Raw genomic sequence first — 25074 nt, forward strand, 5'->3', positions numbered from 1 at the left:
CGTGAGCAGGGGAGGGGCAGAGAGAGAGGGAGACACAGAATCCGAAGCAGGTTCCAAGCTCCGAGCTATTGGCACAGAGCCCGACCTGGGGCTTGAACTCATGAACCCTGAGATCATGACCTGAGCCCATGTCGGATGCTTAACGGACTGAGCCGCCCAAGTGCCCCAAGTGTGTTGTTAAACTTTTCAAAGCTTCAACTGCTTCATCTTGAAAACAGAATAATACTTACCTCTTAGTGTGAGAATAAGTGAGATGGCATCTACTTAGGTACTTCATACGTTCCAGTTTTACATAAATACAAAGTCCCTGTTGTGTAAAGTGCTATTCAAACCACCTTCTTGCTATAGCATAAAAGATATGCCAGGCAATATTACATGGAACTAAGGATTAAATGTTAACTCCCCTAAATCCTAATGGATAATCCCATATATAATCCCAGTAAAAATACCAATAAGATTATTTTTCACTCAGTGAGGTTCCTGTATAGATAATAAACAAGAAAGTAAATCCAGGAAAATCTATACAAAGAAGCAAATAAAGGTAATCTGGGAAGGCTAGTCCTCACAGCTAACTAAAAGTATTATTTTATCAAGCATGATGGACTAAAACATGTTCCTGGTTCATGAATAAACAAATGGGATAGAGTAAAAAGACTAAAAAAAGATCAAAATCCATGAAGAAATTTAGAGTATGATGAAGATAACGTATCCAGTCATTTGGGTGAAATTGGTTAATTCATAAACGGTGTTTAGACAGGTAGGTAGCCATATGGATGAAAGTAAGACCAGAATCCACACCTCCCTTCTTAAATCATAATAAATTCAAGATACATAAAAAATTTAACTGTAAAAACATTATAAAAGTATTAGAAGAAGGGCGCCTAGATGGCTTGGTCGGTTGAGGGTCCGACTCTTGATTTCAGCTCAAGACATGATCTCACGGTTCGTGGGCTCCGTGCTAACCGTGTGGAGGCTGCTTAGGATTCTCTCTCTCCCTCTCTTTGCTCCTCCCCTGCTCGCACACAGGTGCACGCTCTCTCTCTCTCTCAAAATAAATAAACATTTAAAAAAATTAAAGTAATAAATAAAAAACTTTAAAGTACTAGAAGAATATATAGGAGAATTTTTAAAACATAGTGGTGCATGCCTCAAATGTATGACCTGGAGCCAGTAAACCAGAAAAGACTGATTAACTGGGCTTACAAAATACTATTCAAAATGCCAAGCTTGGAAAATATTTGCAAAGCACCTTATAGCCAAAAGGCTAATTTTCTTAATATATTAAGAGCTCCGGAATATATTAGGGCTCCTAATATATTAAGTCAACAGGGAAGAAATCAGCAACTCAGGAGAAAATAGAAGACCAAGGATAGGTCTGTTGGTCACAGAAAAGGAAATGTAGTGGCTTGTTGAAACATATGAAGAGGTACGCAAGTTTACTCGTAATGAGAGAAACAGTAGTTAAAACTACAATTAGATCTTTTCTGTCAGTGACGTTGGCGACCTTCAGAAAGTTTGCTAACAAACAGCTTGGGCAGGACTGTGGAGACCCAAGGCACACATACAATTGCTACGGAGGCAATTTGGCAAGAGCTGGTGACGTTTTAAAATCTGCTGCTGCGAAGCGGGTGATGGGCATTGAGCAGGGCACCGTTGGGATGAGCACCGGGTGTTGTATGGAAACCAATCTGACAACAAATTTTATATTAAAAAAAAAATCTATTGCTGCGAACACATCCTATGGAAAGTCGCCTATGTAGTTGAAATCGCAGTTCATAAGATCGCCTAACACTTAGCAAGGCTTGTTATACTCGAAGTGTATTCTAAGTGTTTGGCACGTGTTCATGGAAGCCTCACAAAACACTAGGAGGTGACAGTTTTACTGTTCCCATTTTAGAACAGAAAGGGAGGCTCCGAGAGGCTCAGTAACTTGCCCGAGTTCACACTGCTAAGTAAGTAGGGGCGCTGAGGCTCACACCTACGGAGGCTGGCTCCGGAGTTTGCCCGTTTTTCCATTATCATCAATGATCTGAAATAGTGAGAGATGGAGAAAACCCTCAGTGTCTGTTGAAGAGGGGACTGGCTAATGGAGTACAACGTAGCCATTAAAAAGAAGGAAGCCACTCTATGTTTGAAGAAAAAAAAGATTTCCAAGTTATGTTAGATGAAAAGTACCAGCTACAGAACAGAATTCTGAATACACTCTATTCATGTCCAGTAGAGAACGTGTGTGTGTGTGTGTGTGTGTGTGTGTGTGTGTGTATGCACATGTGTGCCTGCACGGGTGCGCACCTGTATTTGTGCACATCTAGTCTCTGAAAGAAAACACCATGAACTGGTCTTAGTGATTGCTCCCCTGGGAGCTTGATAACTGAGGGACCGAGGAGTAAGGGTGGGAGGAGGTATTGTCCCTTAAAAGCCTTTCGGTACCTTTTTTTTTTTTTTTAAATGTTTTTATTTATTTTTGAGAGAGAGAGAGAGACAGAGACAGAGACAGAGCATGAGCAGGGGAGGGGCAGAGAGAGGGAGACACAGAAGCCGAAGCAGACTCCAGGCTCCGAGCTTTCAGCACAGAGCCTGATGTGGGGCTTAAACCTTTGAACCTCGAGATCATGCCCTGAGCCGAAGTCGGACGCTTAACCGACTGAGCCACCCAGGTGCCAGATCCTTTCTGTGACTTTTGAAGTTCTTCATTTACCTTGATGAGGATCTTCAGGGGACCTGATACCCAGTGCTCCCGTCTCCACCTGAATTCTGAACCAACTGAGAAACAAGAGGACTCAGCAGAGAAAGAACAAAGTAACCACCTTTATTACAAACGTAGTGCTGGAGAACACAGAGAAAGTGTGTCGTCAGAGAATTGGGCAAGTCCCCTCCCCTCCCCACATCCCAACCAGTGGCTCAGCTGCCCCCAGGAGTTGCAGAAGAGATCATGTGCTCTTTGAAAGCTGCACCCAGACTTTCCCTTGCCGGTTAAAAAAGGAAGAGGAAGGGGCGCCTGGGTGGCTAGGTCAGTTAAGCGTCCGGCTTTGGCTCAGGGCATGATCTCGCGGTTTGTGGGTTGGAGCCCCGTGTCAGGCTCTGTGCTGACAGCTCAGAGCCTGGAGTCTGCTTTGGATTCTGTGTTTCCCCCTCTCTTCCCCCCGCCCCCGCTCATTCTCTGTCTCTCTCTATCTCTCAAGAATAAATAAACTTAAAAAATTAAAAGAAAAAAAGAAGAGGAAGGGCAGAGCGGGTACACCCAGCGTCCCACCCATAGACTCACATCAGATAGGTCACTTCTTCTCTGTTGGGGTATCATTGAGGAGTGTTACCCTAATGGAGCTCAGTCTGCAGCAAAGGAAGCAAGAATGGGAGGCAAGCAGCCTCCACAAATCTCTTTTAAAAAAACATTAGGTAAGGGGTGCCTGGGGGGCTCAGTCAGTTAAGCATCTGACCCTTGGTTTTGGCTCAGGTCATGATCTCATGTTTCATGAGCTTGAGCCCTGCATCAGGCTCTGCACTGACATTGCAGAACCTGCTTGGGATTGTCTCTCTCTCCCTCTCTCTCTGCCCCTCCCTCGCTCTCTTTCTCTCTCTTAAATAAGCTTTAAAAAATACATTAGGTAATATTGTAAGAAACTGAGGTAGGAAAATTAACATTCAAAGAAATCAATTTAGCCAATGTCTCGCATCTAGTAAGCGGCAGAGCAACATTTATTTTATTTTATTTAAAAAAAAATTTTTTTTTACCGTTTATTTATTTTTGAGACAGAGAGAGACAGAGCATGAACGGGGGAGGGTCAGAGAGAGAGGGAGACACAGAATCGGAAACAGGCTCTGAGCCATCAGCCCAGAGCCTGACGCAGGGCTCGAACTCACGGACCGCGAGATCGTGACCTGAGCCGAAGTCGGATGCTTAACCGACTGAGCCACCCAGGTGCCCCGCAGAGCAACATTTAAATCCAAGTCTTCCAACTTCCGATTCCTGACATCTTGCCTGCACGCCAAGCTGGCCCACCCAGAGCAGATAGAATGGCAGAGAAACTAGCAAGGGAAAGTCAGGTGACCTAATTGAGAGCGTGTGCATTCTGAGATGGAGCAGTGGCTCCTGAGAGCTGGATTTTTTAAAATAAGCGTTCATTTAAAAAAAAATTTTTTTTTAACGTTTTATTTATTTTTGAGACAGAGAGAGACAGAGCATGAACGGGCGAGGGGCAGAGAGAGAGGGAGACACAGAATTGGAAGCAGGCTGCAGGCTCCGAGCCATCAGCCCAGAGCCCGACGCGGGGCTCGAGCTCGCAGACTGCGAGATCGTGACCTGAGCTGAAGCCAGACACTTAACCAACTGAGCCACCCAGGCGCCCCTAAAATAAGTGTTTATTTATTTTTAAGAAAGAGAGAGAGGGAGGGGCAGAGAGCAAGGGAGACAGAGGATCTGAAGCAGGCTCCACGCTGTCAGCGTATAGAGCCTGATTCAGGGCTCGAACGCACAAACCACGAAGCCGAACGCTTCACCTGAGCCACCCTAGCATCCACTGACAGCTGGATTTTGAGAAGGCAGTGGAAGAGTGGGCCCAGTTTGGGAGCAAACAAACCGAGGAGAAAGACGGTTTGGGGGCGAGTCTTGTGCAGAGGCCACAGCACAGCAGAGTGGCCAGCCCCGGGAGGGCAGTCGAGGCCCTTCTGTCGTTGGCTGTGGGGAGCACCTCAGGGAGGTCTCTCTAGCTGTCACCCATTCCCAGACTCGAGGCTGACAGCAAACAATTCTACAGACCTGTGAAGCTAGAAGCCACCTCAGCTTTCCAGTCGAGAGCCAGTGCTTTTTACATGGCTCCAAGAGGAGGAGTAAGCATTGTCCCAGGGCCACCCACTTGGACATGAAGTATCACATTAATTGCTCTTGCTTTTTTCTTGAAGCTTCCCCATTCTTAGTAGCAGAGCCATACGTTTACAAAGTTTTGGGTTTTGTCTCCCTGTCGTGAAAACTGGTGTGCACCGGGTCTTGCTGGATGAAATGAGCCATTAAGTAATTGACCAGAGATTCAAAAGGTCAGTGCCAGGGACGGGAGGGAAAAAAAGGCTCTAGAACCCTGGTTCATGGAATCAGAGCCAACCTGTAGGATTCTCAGGGAAATGGCTCTCCAGATTCATAAGTATACGTCTTCCAAGAATAGCGATAGATGTCTTCATCTGTCACGGAAGATTGTTGCCTGCTGTCTTGCCTCGTGCAGTAAGAGGCCCCACGGGGCCCAGACTGGATTGCTATTTGTAGAATCGGCAGGCTTGTGCTTGAACGTGGCCACGGAGGAGGGCCTGGAGTTGTTTTGTAGATGAGGGAAAAGGCAACGCTTTTGCCACTGTTTGCTCTGAGACTCTGGGAGGGAGGGGGTCTGGCCACAAGGACACAGGGAGGATGGCAGGAAACGGATGGTCCCCACACCCCTGCCCCTTCCCATCGGGCTTCTGGGTAGCGTTGAGCTGCCCACCGACAGAGGGGTTTGGGTGGAAGACACCGTGAAAGCCTGGACCTAAATGTGCGGGGCACGTGCAGAATCGTGGCACAAGCCATTCTCCCTGCCCCCGCTCCACACTGACCTCAGAACTGCTGATTACCCTGAGCGCTGACACTGGCCGGCACCCTACTGCAAGATACCAGAAGAGCAGGGTTTTTATGAGGGCAGCAGAGGCGGTGATGGGGAGCCCCTGGGAACCCCCTGAAATTGTAGGAAAAGACTTTATATGGGGAGAGAAGGTGCAGACGTGCAGGTGTTGCTGAGAGCTTAGGTAATTCTGCCGTTAATGACGGTATAGCTTCACTTGCACCCATGGCTGCCAATGCCTTGGTCTTGATTTGTGTTTCCTGGTTTGACCGAATATTTCACCCACCACGCCTCGGCTTCTCACCGGTCAAGGGCAGCATCCGTTCAGTCTGGTGGCGGTTTCCCACAGAGGACCACCTTTTCACCAAGAAGATCTGAGAAATGCTGATTTCGCCTCATGGGGGTAGGACAGGGTGTAATACCAATGTAGAAGCAGATATTGCAATGTCATAGTTTAAACTTTCCCAGAAATCCATTTCCAGTGATATCCCAGGAGACGTTAGTCATGCCTCAGAGTTTATTCAACACCAGTGAGGAGTTCATGGGTGAACCAATAAAACACAAGGGATCTCCTGATCCCCTGACCAAGATGCTGCCCTCTCTTCACCTGGCAGCTAGCCGAGGGTGTGGAAACTAAGATCTTGAGATGTTGTCAACCGCGGGGGCAGCCTTGCTCTGGCATGGCCTAGCACAGCTCCCGTGGCTAATACTGTTCTTACCTAGCTGCAAGCCAGCGCCGGCAACCTGGGGGGAGGGGGGGGGGGTTGGCCTTCGGAACACCTGAGAGATCACAATCCATCCCCAAGGTGTGGGCCAGTCGTCATGGTGACTCTGGCAGCATCACTTTATTTATAAACTAAATGAAAGAGATCTTCAGTCATGTCTGTTCAGGACGAGCCATTTTCTTTGGAGCCAGGACACCAGGAGGAGGGCTTCAAAGAGTCGTCTATTTTGTGGGGAATAGACAAAGGAAATGGAGTTGAGATGTGTTGCCTACCTCTGCCGAATGGTTTCTGCCACAGAAGTTGCAAACTCTCTCCTGGTGGCTTTACGGGGCCTAAACACCAAAGTATGTCTTCAGGGAAGAAATCAGCTGTCATTGCTTCAAAGCCCATTGGTCAGTCAGTAGGGATGCTTGGCACATGGGGCCTGCATTCACCTCCCACCGAGCTTCAGTGATATAATGCAACCGGACCCCTTCAAAGCCCAGGAACGTCAAAGCCAGAAGGGCCCTTGATTCCAGCTTCCATGTTTCAACTGGCTGAGTGTGAGGAAGCAGGCTGGGGCTAAAACAGGTTGCACCACCCCTGGCTACAAGGGAAGGGGGTTGGATTCCGCTGCCTCAACTTCCACGACACCATGTGCTTCTCCTGTACCGTCCTTATGCTAGCTGACACATTTTTCATCTGTGTGATAGTTTGTCTTCCTCCCACTCTACCTTATAAGTGCCATGAAGACAGATGCTATGTCTTTCGCTCATCTTTGTATCCCCAGCATCTAGCACGGTCCTTGTGCTTGAAAGAATGAATGAATGTATGAATTAAAAGCTCGTGGGGAGTATGAGAATGGAGTCCTCAATCGCTAGAGACGAAAACAGGCCCAGAGAAACGACAAGTTACCCAAGATCATGCCTTAAGGCGGTGACGTTGTCTGTCTTAGCAAAAAACCTAGAATACAATTGGGTCCCGAAGGGAACAGTCTTGGGTAGAACTGAGAAAGATGTTGTCTTGTCTATATTCTTCACCTCCGTGGTTCCCAAAGCTCTAAGAGGACAAAATGGAGCCATGGCTTTGATTTCTTAGGGCTCCTGCTCCACCTGGGGCCACGTTATCACAGAGAGACTAGGAGACCTCACAGCCTTAACTGTGACTCTCAGATTCCTCTGGTGTTACCCTTGTGCTTCCGTAGCAGGTGTTGCCACACGTGCACGTGTGTGCATGTGCGCGCCTGTGTTTTCCATCATTCTCTGAAATGTTTTTCTGCACTTCCACACCCACAGGAGGGGGGAGTCTATTTTGTACCTATGCCTACAGTCTCTCCACTGCCCAAGGTACTTCTGTGTCTTCTGAGCATAAACCTAAAGAAAATTAAAATAAAGAAACCCTACTGGCCAAGCAGTGGCACTTGTATACGATGTTCTTTCTAGCCTGTGTCCACTTGAGGGGTTAGCAGAACCACCCCACGGTTGCCTTAAGAATTTTGGTTTTTCTGATGCTGCCCCAAAGGAAAGGTGCCCAGATCCACACAGTTCCTGCTGAACAAACTTCCTGTTCTCTGTCTAGGAAGGGAGATCCCTCAGTCAGGTGGCTGTGGGGCGCAGGGCCCAGGAAGAGCCAAGGAAGGAACTTACCAGAGGTGTGGGGATCACAGAAGGAGCTTGACTGGTTCTCTGGCTTCTAGCTGGGCCTTTACCTGTAATTGCCCAAGGGCAGGAGACACAAAGCTTAAGGGCTATTCCTCCCTTGGCTTAAGACTACAGTTGAGGCCATGGGCCTGTCCTCTTCTGCTCCTGACCCTTTTCAAGGAGACTTTTCTATGCTTACCCAGTGGCCCCAGAGGTCCTTTGGTAAGTCCCTCCAGATGAACAAAAAGTTTCAAAGAGTAAGGCTGCCTCCCAAAGCTTGTGTGCTGGGGGGGCAGGTGGCCCTCGCACACACTGGGACCCGTGGTGTGACCATCTCCGGGCCTCCCTCCTCCCTAGTCTACACATACCTCCACTTACCAAGGCTACTGTGTCCTCTCTGTGACCTCTTACAGGGCCTTTGTCACCATGAAGCAGAATCTACCCCTGTCTATGGGCTGACTGCATTGGCCTCCATGGGTCCAGGCAACAGATGAGGGGCACGTTCACTCGTGTGAAAGTTGTTCCTTGGCCCTTTCATTTTCCTTAATCCCCACCCCAATGGCCACTTACCCCTTCTATTCCTCTGGCTTCTCCGCCTTTTGGACAAGTGACAAATTATAGAGATTATCCCCAAGCCTGTGATCAGTATGCAGATTATGAGAATGGACATCCCGGAAGGAATCGCAGACAGACTTCATGTCGACTGAAAAGAAACCACCTTTCATTTCCGTGCTCAGGATCCCCATTCCTGGGATCTGTCCCTCTGCCCTGCCCGCACCCCACCTAGTCCCAGTAGCTCCTGGCCACCAAGTGCCTTCAGAGTGCCCGTGTTCTCCAGCCCACGCCTGTTTGGACCCGGGCTGGTGGTCTGACCAAGCGGGGCTGAGCCCTTGCCTCAGAAACTAACATGGACCCAGAGCAGGAGGATCCAGTGTTCAGACTGGATGGCCTCTTGAACAGGGGAGACATAAACTCCGGAGCTAGAAGTGGCTGCAACGAAACAGAAAAGGGCAGTGCAGAGAGAGAGAGAGAGGAAGCAAACACACATGAGAGCAGTGGATCAGAGACAGAGACAAAGTCCCAAAGACATTCCGGACTATTGCTGAGGGTGCCATGTCTCACCCTTCATGCATGCAACATTGCTCTCCCCTTAGGGTAGATCCTCCTTTTCAATTAACATCATGAGAGGGCATTTTTGCTATTTATGTTCAAGAGTCCGAAACTATATTGTTCTGAAAGAAACCACGTGGTCACATTGAAGCTACACAGTTCAGGTGGAGAACAAGAACCAACGACATGCAGCTAAAGAGCAGCAGGTGCAAATCAGTTGCCACGCTGTGTTATCCTCGCCTGCCTCCCCCCCCAACCCCCCAACACCGGTCTGTCCTCCCCAAGGTCCGACTCACCTGGAGGGATTGGCCTTGTGAGCCACATTGGAGGCCCTGCAGCTCCGGTTCCTGTCGCCTGATAGGTCTGCAGCAGAAAGGACTGGTTGGGGGTCAAGCGAGGCCAGCCCCAGGCCTGCCCTTTGCCTTCGGCATCTCCGCGTCTCTGCCCATCATTCAATCCCCAGAGAACGAGTGCTCTGGGCAACTCTGCTGGGTCGAGCAGAGGCACGGGGCGTAGCTGTATAAATGCACCCTGCACAGGGCACAGGCTGGAGGGAACAGGTAGGAGCTGAAATCCAGCCCACCCTCTGCTGGCCAAGCCATATGCCCTGCCACTGGGCTCCAGGCACCTCGAGGAAGGGCCACCTTTCCAGAGGTGCACCAAAGCCCTGTGTGGACTAGATGTGGCCCATGGTTAGAGAGTCCCAGGCTGAAGGCTATGACACCAGAGGCACAAGAGGGCCAGTCCAATCCTTAAGGAACGGATGGATAGGTGGCATCATTGCCACACTGTGCTCGTGGCAGCCACTGAAACCCAATGGGGGAAGTTCTGCCATGGCCCACCCACACTGCCGTCTCTGGCAAATCTCGTTGGGGAGGGGCAGGGGTCTTTGTTTCACTGAAACTAAGGAGCACATTTAGGCGAGGCCTCTTTCATCCCGAGCCTAAAACAGTGCAGTAGAAACATTTTAGGTGTGAAGGATGCCACACATTCAATAAGATGCTTCCTAAACAAATTACTAGTTGGTCAAGTGTGAGCAAGATTCTCTAGCCCCAGGAGGCTTCCTATAGCTTCCCTTAAGTCCTCGGTTTGTTTTCCTACTGGCATTGTGTTCTGGATTATGATAGAAAGGCATCCCTTCTAGAAATGGAAACACTGAGAAGCCACAGAAGGAAAAAGAGGAAGGCTGGTACTTTCCATAAGCTCTTTGCCTGAGCAGAGGCTTTCTGATTTAAAAAGAGGTTTTCAGCATTGGACAGAAGAATTTGGGTGAGCATCTGGAGAGCTGTGTCTCAGCCCTGGCCCAAAGGAGCAGTTGACCGGCTTAGCCAGACCTCCTCCCACCACAGGCTCAAGTTCAACCTACACCCACCCAGTGGCCTCCCCGTGTAAACTGCACTCCTAACCAGTTTGGCTGTGATAGTTACGCCTGTGGGTGAGGAAACTAGTTAGCGGACGGTCTTTGAAGGTCCTCTTCCAGACACCTGGGTCATGTTTTACAGCTTCACTCACCTCTCAAGAAATGGATCTTCAAGATTCTAGACCTACTAGGTTGGCCACAGAGCACAGACGTGTAATGAGAACCTCTGAGCCTTTCCTGGCCAGCAACACGAAGCTCTCCCACCTGTTAGCCCCCGGGAGCCTCTCCAAATGCCATGGGCCAGATCGCTGCGAGGGAAGGGAGGTTCCAAGAGCACCCCTGCGCCCACCCACCCTCCTCTTCCCCAAATTCCAAGTTAATCCCCGGCACAACCGTCAGCAATGACCCTACCCATCAGCAACGACCCTACCTTGGAGAGAAGGAGATACCAGGGTACCCCAAGGAACCTAAGGGGGGCCTGAGCTGGTGCTCACTGGCCTCAGCGAGTATGTACCACACCAACAAACATGCACAACTGCGGGTTACCCCTGACTAGACCCCTGACAGGGTCCCTACCTTTCCCAGACCAAAAATCACTGGCGAGGCCTCCTCTGTCGTCAGTCACAACCAGCTCTGTAAAATCCAAGTCGTCCCTGGCAAAGTCCCACTGGATGCCACACGGGTACCAGCCTATATCCTCCTTGGTCAGGCAGGACAGAGTGATGATGAGCTGGCTTCCTGTGTCCCTCAGGGCATGACACACATGCACACACACACACACACACACACCACGGTCCTTTTAAACATGTTGCAGCTCCCGCCACACTGGAGCAAAATCAGTTTAAGCACTGGGGGCTGATTTTTTATTTTGCTTGTTCTGGGTTAGCAACTGCTTTGGGCAGAAAGAGGTCCCGCTAAAACTCACACATTGAAGTGTTAACTCTAGTATCTCAGAGTGTGACGGATTGAGCCTTTAAGGAGGTAATTAAGTTAAAAGGGGGTCATTAAGAATGGGCCCTAATGCAACCTGACTGGTGTCCTTATGAAAAAGGAGTTTAGGGGGCGCCTGGGTGGCTCAGTCAGTTGAGCATCCGACTTCGGCTCAGGTCATGATCTCACGGTTGGTGAGTTCAAGTCCCACTATCAGCAAAGTTGTGTGCTGATGGCTCAGAGCCTCGAGCCTGCTTCGGGTTCTGTGTCTCCCTCTGTCTCTGCCCCTCCCTGCTTGCACACTCTGTCTTTCTCTCTCTCTCTCTCAAAAATAAATAAAACATTAAAAAAATTAAAAAAAGAAAAAGAAAAAGGAGTTTAGGACACAGACAACAGGTTGAGGGAAAGTCCTGTGAGGACACAGTGAGAAGGCAGCCCTCTGCAAGCCAAAGAGAGAGGTCTCAGCAGAAGGCAAAGCCGCCCACACCTTGATCTTGGACTATCCAGCCTCTGGAAATGTGAAGAAATCAACCTCTGTGGTTGGCTGGACCTCTGAGTCCAGCTCTGGACTGGACCTCTGAGCCAACCTCTGGCTGGCTGAAGCCAGCCAGTCTGTGGCGTTTGTTACGGCGGGCCTAGCAAGCTAATGTAGCAACCCTGGAGAAGTCTTGTCCCCTGGCCTGAGGCGGGGGATCAAGAACTTAGGAGGCCTCTCCCCATTGCTTGTTGGGGGGCTGGAAGAGCCCGAGGATCACTGTTAGCAGATCCCCTGTGTCCACGCCACTGTGGACCCCTCAGGAAGAAACCGAGAAGGTGTGGAGGCTTCTGTGGGCTGCAGAGGGCTGGGAACAGAGGGAGTCATGTTCTGTTCTTAGGAGCTGAGAGCTTCCTATTCCCTCCGGACAAGACCTGCGCAGGCAGCCCCATCATCTCAGCGTGTTGTGTAGTGAGGAAGTCATGTACTCCGTGTCCCCCTAGAAGGTGGCTGGGGAAGTATCTGAACAAGGAGCAGAGATGGGAGCAGCAGGCATCTCTCAGCTAGGTCCCCTCAGATGCTGCCAACAACCAGCCTGCACGGCAGGTTCACGTCGCGGATGTCAACTGATGTGACTTGATATCTTGTTTTCCTATCAACCCCACAAGGAAGATGGGGTGATGCTCAGCTTACAGGGCTAGACCCTGACCCAGGGAGCGGCACAACAGCCATCAAGGTCAGCACGCCGGGGGTGGGGTAGGGGGCAGCAGAGCCAGGACTGGTCCCCCGAGTCCCACCTTCAGGCTCAGGCACCGGCAGACAGTGGAAAGTCCCGGCCTCGTCCATGTGCTCAAACACTTTGAGGAAGAGAAGGGGGAGGGAAGGGGACCTTACACTGAAAGAGAGAGTACAGAGGCCCACATTTTCGCTGAGGTTTTCAAATTCCTCACAACCCTCTTAGCAGAGCAAAGAGCAAGGATGAATTTGGACAGGATCTCTTTTCTCCTTTTATTTTCCCATCCCACTTCTTGGGTGGTTCGAGCTACTAAGCAGGAGGGGAGAAGGAAATGCAAGGTGTCTGGGAAGTTTGGAGGCTGCAGATGTTCTTTCCCCATATCTTACCTGAAAAGACAGTCAAGAGAAGCAGAATGAAGAGCCCCATGACTGGAAGGAAGTGAACTTTCACCTGGAATGGTAAGATACCCCCCAGGGTTTCAGGAATCCTGGATCTGTTTAAAGGAAACAGATATCTTTGAGCTTAAGCCGGTTTGATCCTGTTTGAAGAGACCAGGGCAAAACGACCAGTCAATCCAAGCAGTGCTACTATGTATAGCTATCCAGGTTGTGTACTGCACAAGGGTACCTCATCAGAGGGATGCCATTCATGGACATAAACTTACTTTTATAACAATACGGGCAGCTGAAAAAAAATTGTGGGCTTCTGGCACCCCCAAAACAGCAACGGAGAGTCCCCTCCTGGATAAATCCACCCTGCTACAACAAAGCCTTATACACACGCAGACCGGGACAGGCACACACATCAGCACGGACACACATTCAGGTGTCCAACTGTGCCCTGTCCCGCCAGCGGGCCGGGTTATTGCCAGAGGACGACACGCTCAGAGGCACGTTCTCGTCTAGTTGAGAGGAAGACCAGTAAGGAAATTACCTCCCCTGACTCCCGCGTGGACCATGAAGCCTCACCCAGGGAGCGGGGTCGGGGCAAAGCACGAAGCTGTTATGAGCTGTGCCTGGTGTCTGGAGCATGGAGTGGTGTCGGTGTGAGTGTCTGAGTGTCAGCAGGCAGGGCCGCAGCCTCCAGAACTCTTGAGAGCTTTCCAGGCAGAGCTGGGGCAAACCAAGGGTATCTGTCCATGCAGAGGTAGAAGCTTCTCTTGGTTCCTTTTGGGACTCCTGGCCTGACCACTGATTTTGATTTTTATTTATTTTTGAGCGAGCCAGCGAGCGAGAGAGAGAGCACACATGTGCACTCGAGGCAGAGTGGCAGACAGAGGGATACCAAGGATCTGAAGCGGGCTCTGTGCTGGCAGCGGAGAGCCTGACACAGGGCTCGAACCCATGATCCACGAGATCATGACCTGAGCTGAAGTCAGAGGCGTAACTGACGGAGCCATCCAGGTGCCCCCCGACCAATGACTTTTAGGGTTTGAATTGTGGAACCACCTCCCAGGTGAATTTAGACTGAGCACTACTTATCACACCCCGGAGCCAACACTTCCCATCAATGGCCAGAGGTGGATGAGCGTCCAGGGTGTTCAATCATGTCCTCTTGTGAGGGAGGGGGACCTCTCTCTCATCCACACGAAGTCAGCATGTCGGCCAGCTCTAGGCCGAGTTTCACCTGCATCATGTTGGTTGTGTTACCCATATTGCCTCATTTACACCTCATCAAACCTCTACGAGTTCAACACACAAACCGCAAGGTGGAGGAAAAAAAAAAAAGGAAGAAAGGAAGGAGGAATCTATAGTTTAAAAGGGGCTTAAGAGAAATAATGACAAATCACAATATATGGAACTCATTTGGATCCTGATTGAAGCAAACAGTTGAGAAAAGTGTAGACAGTGGCTCCATAGTTGATGATGCTAAGAAATTATGGTTACGTTGTTTCAGAGGGGATCCTGACATCGTCAAGAACGAGCCTCTCCGATGGCTCCCGGCATTCATGCTGTTGTTCCCTCTTCAGCCGAATCAGGGCTGGCCTGTGTGATCAAGAAAACCAATGAAAATTAGATAGCAATTGATAATTTGTGTGGCCATATTTTTTAAAATCAGTATTATTTCTGAGAAAGCTGCATGCAAATCGTGCACTGGGAATGGCTCGGAGAAAGTGCCGTGAAACCAAAGAAAAGCACCAACAGAAGGAGAAATGGATTGTGCCCAGACGTCAGTGAAGTGCGCAAGTCATGAAAAGGTGACGTTCTAAAGCAAATGAGAGGCCCGGAGTTATAGAGAATGGACGGATGTGTCTTATCAGTATCCTGACTTCCAGGTGGTGCAGTTAGTTCTCCTGGTGCCTCATAAGGGTAGAATTAATTTTTGCTCCTTAGATGGGCAAACTAAGAAGATGAATGGGTAAGAAGCAGAAGCCCACTGATCATTTAAAAACTACCTTTTAGAAATAAAACCCGAAATGTTTGCAGAGGAAATAAATTGATGTCCCCAAATTTCAAGATAGGGTAGGGCAAGCGGGTGGGTAGGGGCATAGAGGGAACAAGATTGGCTATAAGTGGACCATTATTAAAGCAGCATAATAGATATCGGAGGGGTCATTTTTCTGGTCTCTCCACTTTTGTGTGCCTGAAGTGTTCCATAATAAAAAGTAAAACAAACAAACAAACAAACAAATAAACTCAGATATTACAAGGTTCAGTTTTAGGAAACTGCCCCAAGTTCACATGCCCAAGTAAAGCCATGATAATCTGATGCTAAATCCGGAGGAAAACACACACACACACACACACACACACACACACACACAAACAGTTCTTTCCATCACACTCTTCTTCTTCCTCAACAGTAACAACACTGCAAAATTATAGATACTTTACGTTTTACAAGGGGACGTGACCTACACTTATCACCTGAGTGGTCAGGGCAAGAGGCAGCCTGTTTTCCCATTCCCACCACACCCAGCGTGGCATCAAAGGGCAGAGTTTCTCTAGAAAATACGCATCTGGTTGTAAGAAACTGAATACACCAGTGGGCAATGGCCAGATCACGTATGACAATAGATCTCTGGACAGAATTTCTGGCCGGGGAAACCAGCATCTTATCTACAGTAAATGGCCGGGGAAGCCGGCCTGCCAGAAGTCCAGTTGGTAGGAAGTCAGACTGTAATCTCTAGCAGAAGTCCAGAACGCCAATCGATAATCCCCGTGACCATCAACCCCAAATGGCTAGGGATAACTGACAGCTTCCCAAATTCTTGTCCTGCTTCCAACTTGGGACCAACCAGAGAAAGCCAAATACACTCTCCTAACCAATCCCACAGGATGCCCACTGCTACTTAGCCCACCCGCAGCTTCCCCGGGCCAGCAGCCTCTAGGCAGGGCACAACTAAAGCCTCCCAGTTTCCCCTGTAGACCCTGCCCCCCTCCTCTGCACGCCTTTAAGCCTCTGCCGAAATCCAAGTAGCAGTGACTGACTCCCTGGCTACTGCAAGCTTGGGATAGCTTTTGCCTGTTCCCATCTGGTCCTAGCTTATTTCCACAGTTGACTTAATAATAATAATAATAATAAATGGGTTAATAAACCCAGCTACTCAGCGCCTACCTTCATTCCAACGAATTCATATGGAGGAGGAGGAAGCAAACTTTGGTCTTGTCTGGGTAGTCTTTTTTTCCTTATTCCTTGCGAACAAAAGCCCAACAGCCACCCTCAACTGTTCAGCTGAAGGGAGCTAGCCAGGAGACAGCCTGGAGGAAGCGCCGGTGACACTAATCTCTAAATCTGAAACCAGGGTGGAGCTCACCACTTCTACCCGAGCCCCTCACCAGGGATTCTTAGTTCATCTTTTCTGAGTCCTCTCGAAAAGGCATTCTCATTGTAAGGGCTTCTTCTGGGCTGGTGGAACATCTTAGCTCAGGACATTCCCATTTCACTGAAACAAAGCAAAACAAAACATAAAAAAAAAAAGCAACTCCTGGGGCGCCTGGGTGGCCCGGTCGGTTAAGCATCCGACTTAGCTCAGGTCATGATCTTGAGGTTCGTGAGTTTGAGCCCCACATCGGGGTCTGTGCTGACAGCTCAGAGTCTAGAGCCTGCTTTGGATTCTGTCTTCCTCTCTCTCTCTCTCTCTCTGCCCCTCCCCCACTTGTGCTCGCGCCCTCTCTCTCTCTCTCGCTTTCAAAAATAAATAAACATAGAAAAATTATTAAAAAAAAATTGAACTCCCTGCAAATCCTCAGTGGATCTGCTAAGCAGTGGACTTCAGAGTGGGGGAGTGGGGAGGAGGAGAAAGGGAGAAGAAAGGAGAAAAGTTTGTTTTTTCTGAAACTCAGAAAACTCATCTTCCCACAGCGATGACCCAGGACAGATTGCTGCTTTGTTTTGAGGGAAGTAGTCCCCTTAAACGAAGTTTCTTTCTTTTTTTTTTTTTTTAATTTTTTTTTAACGTTTTATTTATTTTTGAGACAAGGAGAGACAGAGCATGAACAGGGGAGGGTCAGAGAGAGGGAGACACAGAATCTGAAACAGGCTCCAGGCTCTGAGCTGTCAGCACAGAGCCCGATGCGGGGCTCAAACTCACGGACCGTGAGATCATGACCTGAGCCGAAGTCGGCCGTTTAACCGACTGAGCCACCCAGGCGCCCCTCAAGTTTCAAAAACAGTAGGTGTGAAGTGTGCTACTGCAATGTTACAGATTGTTTGTAAATTATGAAGCGCCTGTGTCTGGGACTGAAAACTGATCAGCCCTTCCCTCAAGGGTCCGACGGGGCGGAGGTGGTTTCTGGCCAGCAGAATGCAACAGGGTCACCAGAAAATCCCACAGTAAACCCGGGGCCTCATCCTGGAGGGGCGTTTTAACTCAGCACAAAAACTAATTCAGGGGGGAAAGCCTTAAATCAAACAAGGGACGCCATTAAGGGGAAAATTTGGTGGAGGTTTTGGGGCCGGCGCTTGGATTTTTAAAGAAAATAGATCCCCAAATGTTGAAGGGGAGGCTGCTGGGCTGAAGGTAGCCTCCCACACTTCCGGGGACAGTGGCGCCATGGTCCAGCCATTTGCCTTTAAGATAGATTGTGAGCGGAGCAGGGAAGTGGGTGGGTGGGTGACCAGCTCAGTTTGGGGTTAGGAAAGTAGACGGAAGTTTTTCAACTTCCCAGACAGTGTTCTTCTTCCTGGGGTGATGGGGGAGACAAGCGGGGCTTTACTGAAATGAAATGTTAACTAGATAAATATGGTTATCATGCCCTGGCCCAAGATTGCGGTCGGGATAAACTTTCGGAATCGGCTAAGAACTAATACTAATGATGATAATAATAAACCATTTTCGGTATACTTATCCTCTTGGAAGTGGTTTAATTGAAACCCCATCTTGCTGCTCTCATCAAGTTTATATATTCATTGTCTGGGGAAAGTCCACAGCTGCAAGTGTGCACGGACCACACCAGAGATGTGCCCTTGAATCTCTAGAGCCACGCTCAGTGTTTGAAAGGTGTGGCTGGAACTCTGTCCCCGCCTGGCGTACCTAAGTACGGCCGTGCTCGAGCATACAAGCTGTAGTTTGTTTTTTTATTTTATTTTATTAAAAAAAATTTTTTTTTTAACGTTTATTATTTTTGAGACAGAGAGAGACAGAGCATGAACAGGGGAGGGGCAGAGAGAGAGGGAGACACAGAATCTGAAACAGGCTCCAGGCTCTGAGCTGTCAGCACAGAGCCCGACGCGGGGCTCGAACTCACGGACCGTGAGATCATGACCTGAGCCGAAGTCGGACGCTTAACCGACCAAGCCACCCAGGCGCCCCTACAAGCTGTAGTTTGTATCCATGTGTCTGCTGATTGTACCTTAGATGAACTTGACAGTTTGGACTTTGGAGAAGTTACAAGCCCCTCTTCGTGTCTGAGAATAGGTAGAGAGGAGCTTGGGATCTCCGAAGGCAGGGCTGAGTTTCAATCCTGGCTCTACTACTTGTTAACTGTTTGACTATAGACAAGTTATTTAACCTCTCTGTTCTTCCATTTTCTTCTACACAGTGAAGAGGATAGTAATGGTGGGACCTACCCCAGAGGGTGTCCGGACAAATGTATGCAAAGTACATAGTGCATAGAAAGTGCTCAGCAAAGAATAGCTATCCTATCTCTCTCTCTCTCTCTCTCTTTCTCTCTCTCTCTCTCTCTCTCTCTCTCTTTGCCTCTTTTGACCCTTCTCTAACAATTGATGAATGGTTCATAAAGTTGGCAAATGCTCCGATCAGCCCAGGAAAAAGGAACAGGATATTCTAGGCAAGAAGTGAGGGCCCCAGAGTCCAAACAGGTGAACATGGCAAGCAGGTTGAGTGCCACGAGCAGCCAGCTGGGGTCTGCAACCCCAAGTGACCCTGACCCCCAGCAGAGAGCTACACAACAGTTAGCCATCATCTTTTATTTACTCAAATACATTTATTCAAATACTGGTGAATTCAGCAGTTTAAATCCCCCTTTGTTAAACTCTGCTCCCACCATCTCCCTGGCATCTGATGGTGTAGGTGTCTCTGCTTGGTTCCACGACAGAAAGGAACTGAGTCACCACCACACACATCCAGATCGGGACCTTTCATCAGTAAGTCAACAAAGCATCCTTCAGATACCTTGACTTCTCCTCCTTCCCAAACAGGAGGCAGTAGTAACAGTAGAACGCTTTCTTCAAGTCAGTCATCCGGAACATAGAATCAAAGAAAGACAAGGAAAAAATTGGATAATAGAAAGGGGGTGTTAGGGGAGGTACCACTGGGGGCAGCCAGTCAAATGCTCCCCACTCAGTAGAAGGAATTAAGGACATGAAAGCCTTTGGCTCAGATGGGTGGTTCTTCAAGTGTTTACTGATGCCGAATCCAAAGGTCAATGGGGTGAAGAGGGGTCTTTCATGGATAACTACTCAGAAGTCTGATCAGTGCTTGGGTCCAAGGAATCAGAGGACTGGCAGATCATACAGGTTTTGAAGATCAAAACGTAGGTTTCCTTGAACTTCTTTATTTTGTAAGCATAGACAATAGGGTTCATCATGGAGTTAGCATGGGAGAGCAAAATTCCCAAGTAAAGTATAATTTGCGGCACCTCACCATGGAAGTAGGTGATACAGTTGATGATGGATAAAGGCAGCCAGGACAAAGCAAACAGGAAGAGAACCAGAAACAGAGACTTGGCCGTCTTGAACTCCCGTCCATAAAACGTGCCTGTCTCTTTGGAGCTCGAGAAGCTCTGATTGAGTTTGTTCCGGATGACATAGAATATGTCAAGATAGATGGCGCACATAATAACCAGGGGGATTAAAATCCACGTGAAGAAGCTGAAGTAGACCATGTAGTCCATCGTCATGACAGAACGGAACTGGCATGAAAGGGAGGTGACATTTCTGTAGTACTCGGAGGTCAGTTTCATGTTCCAGCCAAACATGGGGGTCAGTCCCACCAGGAATGACACCAGCCAGCAAAGGCCCAGGGCCAACCATATTCTTCTTTGAGTGGTGATCCTCCTGTATCTGTTTGAATGGAAGAGAATGGGTGAGTTTACAGTAGGAATTGCTAAAGGAGTGGGGGAGGGGAAGATGAGGCTGGAGAGTGCTGGCATTCCTGCAAATTTCTCCAGGGACTTCTTTTTTGTTTTTTGTTTTTTTTCAAGAAATACCACGGGGCGCCTGGGTGGCTCAGTCGGTTAAATGGCCAACTTCGGCTCAGGTCATGATCTCACGGTCTGTGGGTTCGAGCCCCACGTCGGGCTCTGTGCTGACAGCTCAGAGCCTGAAGCCTGTTTCAGGTTCTGTGACTCCCTCTTTCTCTGACCCTCCCCTGTTCATGCTCTCTCTCTCTCTCTGTCTCAAAAATAAATAATAAAATGTTAAAAAAAAATTAAAAAAAACAAAGAAATACCATCTAGAATGGATTAGAAATATGTTGCCACACTCGCAGCTCAAGAACTCTTTGATTCCTGGGAGGATAAGAGTTTTCTAAGTCTCCTGGCATCGCCTACTTCGTGAGAAATTATCTCCTCAAAGCGCGTTTCCGGCCATGTTTTGTTTGGTCCAGGAATTACACTTTGCCTCTCCCACACTCCCCCCCACCCGTGCCTGCCCCTGCTTCTCTCTTTGCAATGGCATCCACACTTGGTGTTTGAGTCACATGGGTCTGTGGAGTTGTAGAGTTCAGGTTCAAGTGCTTCCAGGACCTAAAACGACTCATCCAACAAGAGTCACCATCTCTCCTTCCAGCATCCTTCCTGACAACATTCCACACAGACTATGAGAAGGAAACTGATTCTGTTAAGCACCGACTGTGTCCTCAGGAGACTTTAGCTCAATTAAATTTCACAACAGGGGCACCTGGGTGGCTTAGTCGGTTAAGCATCCGACTTCGGCTCAGGTCATGATCTCAACAGTTCGTGGGTTAGAGCCCCGCGTTGGACTGTGCTGACAGCTCGGAGCCTGGAGCCTGCTTCGGATTCTGGGTCTCCCTCTCTCTCTGACCCTTCCCCCACTTGTGCTCTGTGTCTCTCTCAAAGATAAATAAACATTAAAAAAATAAAATGAAAAAAAACTCACAACAAACAAAAGCTATCCCTATGATAATGTCCATTTCATTGCTGGTGATGGGTGAGGATAACAGTCATTTGAACTACCATTGATCGAGCACAGACTGGGCAGGCATTTCGTTTTTTTAGAAAGATATTTTTTTTTAAGTTTATTTATTTTGAGAGAGAGTGCAAGCGAAGGAGGAGCAGAGAGAGAGGGAGACAGAGAATCCCAAGCCGGCTCCGCAGCTGGCAGCACAGAGCCTGATGGGGGCTCTGACTCACAAACTGTGAGATCATGACCTGAGACAAAACCAAGAGTCAGATGCTTAACCGACTGAGCCACCCAGGGCGCCCCGACCTATGGAATTTCATGAGGAAGTTGCAGTTACTGTCCCCACTTGATAGGTGAAAAAAAGAAACGGGCAAGTAACCTGCATGAGCTGGAAGCGGCAGAGGTAAAAATGGAAACGAGGTAAGTCTGAGTTCAGAGCGCCAAAGTTAACCACCGTGGAAAGACGAGGAACCAAAGCTGAGAAAGTTAAACAACTTGCCCCAGCTCAGAGCTCAAGATCTGGGCTTTGACCCCTGGCTTGTTTGCAGATTTGCAGGTTTCTCCCCACGTCTCTTCCCCAAGACCAGACAGGAGGAATATGAGACAACTGCTATTCAGGACTCTTGGGGAATGAGATGTCTCCACTGGTGGGCCTACTCTATTCACATGGTCACAGGAAAGGTTGTTACTGCTTTCTGCAGTGGAGAACGTTTTGATCCCCGTCTCTACATGGAAGAGGAAGCAAAGTTAAAGTAACTTTAAAATAACCTACGTCTGCAAAGAACAGAACCATCCATTTATCCCTGCCTATTCTTTTCTGTTCGCTCCTTATTTTATCTGGTAGGTTTCCAACATTTCTAAAACTCAGGAACAGTTTTTACTAATTAAAGATGCATCAAGCTTTCATCATCCTTAGCTGCCCCAGGGGCCCGAGCATACACGCCCACAGTCAGTGGAGAAAGATTGAGCATTCCTCTGTTCCAGAGTCCCAGCTCAGCGTCGTTAAGCCCCTCACACACCAAACGGTGCAAAGAAATGTAGTGTCCTCTTTCAAGTTCAGTCTGGATTTGTTTTCACTGAAAAATCGTCTGGGATCTGAATTTTGTAGCCCCGTGCCCCAGGCGCCCCCATCACACCTCCCCTCTTACCTGACTGTGAGCTTGACCCGCAGGTATCGGTCCACAGCAATGGCTAGCAAGGACATGATGGAGGCATGGGTGAAGATCAGCAGTAGGCAGGTCATGAAGAGGCAGTTATAAAAGTGGATTGTGATACCCAGGCTGATGACAATGGCCAAAGGCATGACCAGCACCCCAACGGCAATGTCAGCCAGGGCCAGGGAGACAATGAAATAGAAGGTGGTGGTCTGCAGGCTGGGGTTCAGCTTGACCACCCAGATGACCAGCACATTGCCCACTATGGCACAGAGCCCGATGAGAATCTCCACGGTGATGTAGGTCACGTTGGCCAACAACAGGGCAGTGCTGTTGACAGCCATCTTGCTCTCGCCAAGGAGCCTCCCTAGTAGCAGGCGTGCTGACGGGATCCGTGCAGCCCGGTGAGTCGAGCTCTTGCCAGGCACCTCACTTGAGGTTCAGGGGCAGCAGCAGCAGTCTGAAACTCACAACTCGCTCATTCCTTCTCTTCTCCGATGGGACACTCCCTTGGAGACGCCCCCACCTTTTCTTAGAGAGAGCCCATCTAGGGGCAATCACTTCTTGCCTCTTTGTGGGCCACACATCCCTGGGCTCCCGGAAGCGTGGAGGACAGTTCTCTGTGGGCTGAATCTGAAAGTGCTGCAGCTCTTAGTTCCCCAGACAGACACGCTCAAGACCTCTGCCTCCTGCCCCCAGGGGGCCACTTGAGCTCCATCGAGATAAGCAGCCCTCTTCAGGGGTGTTTCAGGAAGTAAGATGGGCCAAGAGGAAGCAGAGACCAGGGACATTCAGCCAGAAGATGGAAAGAGAAGAGGAGGGGTGTGAATGTCAGGGAGAAGGTTCTGAATTCATTCACGGGGGGACTGGATAGGAGTGTAGTGCCGGGTGGGAGAGCAGTGGAAACACAGACTCTTCTATTCTGGCTTTCTGCTGACTTAGCAGAAAGATCCCGTGACAAGGAAGCAAACGGGAGCCACAGGGGAACAAGAAATAGATTGTGGTGGCAGCCTTAGCCAGAATTTATTGTTTTTTGTTTTTTGTTTTTTAGCGTATGTTATAGACTGACTGTTTGTGTCCCCGCAAAATGTATATGTTGAGATCTGATCCTCAAAGTGATGGTATTAGGAGGTGGGGTCTTTAGGAGGTGCCTAAGTCTTAGGGATAGAGCCCTCAGGCATGGGATTAGTGTCTTATAAGAGACACCCCAAAGAGCTCCTTCACTCCCTCTGCCATTCATGAACCAGGAAGCTAGCTCTCGCCGGACACCAAATCTGCCCGTGTCTTGATCTTGAACCTCCTAGCCTCCAGAGCAGAATGTCTATGGCTTATAAACCACCCAGTCTGCAGTATTCTGTTACAGTAGCTTGAACAGACTAAGACAGTGCAGACAGCAAGCACTGAGGCCAGCTGGGACCCAGCTTTTGCATCAAAGATCCTTTACCCAGGCTCCTGGCTCAGTGGGTTAAGCGTCTGACTTTGGCTTAGGTCATGATCTTGCAGTCGGTGAGTTCGAGCCCCATGTCGGGCTCTGTGCTGACAGCTCAGAGCCTGGAGCCTGCTTCGGGTTCTGTGTCTCCCTCTCTCTCTGTCCCTCCCCCACTTGCACTGTCGGTCTCCCTCATATGAGAGAGAGAGACCCGTTGCCAAAGGACAAGCTAAGATCCCCTGCTCAGAAGGGCAAAAACACTCAGCACCTCCCACAAGCATCACATCTGCTGACTCCACATTTCCCCCTGTCAGCCCACACGCCCACCAATGTCTTACATGCCCTCACACCAGCAACCACCGCTGTGACAAATCTCTTTGAGGAACAACAGGACAACAGGATGACCGGCCAGGCAGAAAGGAGAGAAAGGGCCACGCGTGTATATAATCACACAGCATACCCCTCCCACTCACCCACCCCCACCCGCATGAAAAGAGGAACCAAACTGCTTCCCTGGAAGTTGCTCATCACCTGGTCTGAAGCTTCTGGAAATGAGACACTCAAATGCAATTGTTATTTAAGGTCCAGTCCTGCCCACTGGGGTTATTTAGAGACCCAGCAAGAAGGGATGGGTGGACCTGAGCTCACACAGTGGATCGGAAGGTTTATAATATTTGCCTTAAATAACCCCAATCTACGCGCAGCCAGAACTAAAATTCAACACCGACAACAGCGTTGCTCACATCCTTGCCAGGGCACCAGTGAGACGCCTCGGGGCCGTGGCATTTCCACGTCACCCTCTGCTCCCCCCACACCCCCTCCCCCCATCTCAAGTTGGCCCAAGTCTGAATAACCTTGCCCATGCCTCCTGGACTTGCCACTTCACCCTGGCCCAACCCCCCAGACATTAAGGGGCGGCGGCCCTCTCCAGCAGTAAGCATCGCCGCCTTTCCAGCGTTTTCCAGTGGTAACCATGCCCACATCCCTGCACCGTGGGAATTTGAGAAGCTTCGCCAGCCTCCAGTGCAGCTTCTCACAAGAGTATCTACTGCAACTGCTTTCTTTATCTCTGCTTCAGGGGAGGAAGTCACAGAGAGCAATTTCTAGGAGGCTGTGTGCTACCGAAAGAAGTTGCTCTCGCCCTAAAGCAATGGTTGAATTTTGGTGACAGGGTGTAAAAAAAAAAAAAAAAAAAAAGGTACCCTCTCTGCGGGCCCCTTGCCACCCGGTAGGACCAAACAGCCAATATGTGAGAGCAAGACACTCTGGGGTAAGGATCAGTCATATTGCTACGTTGGGGCGAATGTATAGTAAGGGAGCGGTTTCCAGGGGGGTGCTTGGCCACCCAGGTCTGCCTTGCTCTGCATTTGAGAGCTGGTCAGGCAACAGACAGCTTCCACATTTAGA

General features: G+C 49.2%; 2 protein-coding genes across 2 annotated transcripts; both read right to left on the reverse strand.

Annotated features, from left to right (window-relative positions):
• Positions 1–4409: 4409 nt before the first annotated feature.
• Positions 4410–12963, reverse strand: TMIGD3 (transmembrane and immunoglobulin domain containing 3). Its single transcript, XM_042993863.1, has 7 exons — positions 12924–12963; positions 12495–12658; positions 10973–11192; positions 9334–9399; positions 8126–8598; positions 7933–7994; positions 4410–6528 (listed from the first exon to the last, which is right to left on the reverse strand). The coding sequence occupies exons 1-5, from the start codon at positions 12961–12963 to the stop codon at positions 8375–8377; spliced, it is 714 nt and encodes a 237-aa protein (XP_042849797.1). The 3' UTR covers positions 4410–6528; positions 7933–7994; positions 8126–8374.
• Positions 12964–18851: 5888 nt separating this feature from the next.
• Positions 18852–23231, reverse strand: ADORA3 (adenosine A3 receptor). Its single transcript, XM_007076378.3, has 2 exons — positions 22233–23231; positions 18852–20004 (listed from the first exon to the last, which is right to left on the reverse strand). The coding sequence occupies exons 1-2, from the start codon at positions 22580–22582 to the stop codon at positions 19398–19400; spliced, it is 957 nt and encodes a 318-aa protein (XP_007076440.1). The 5' UTR covers positions 22583–23231; the 3' UTR covers positions 18852–19397.
• Between the last annotated feature and the right edge of the window lie 1843 nt (positions 23232–25074).

Source organism: Panthera tigris, chromosome C1 (assembly GCF_018350195.1).
Source record: "Panthera tigris isolate Pti1 chromosome C1, P.tigris_Pti1_mat1.1, whole genome shotgun sequence".
NCBI lineage: Eukaryota > Metazoa > Chordata > Mammalia > Carnivora > Felidae > Panthera > Panthera tigris.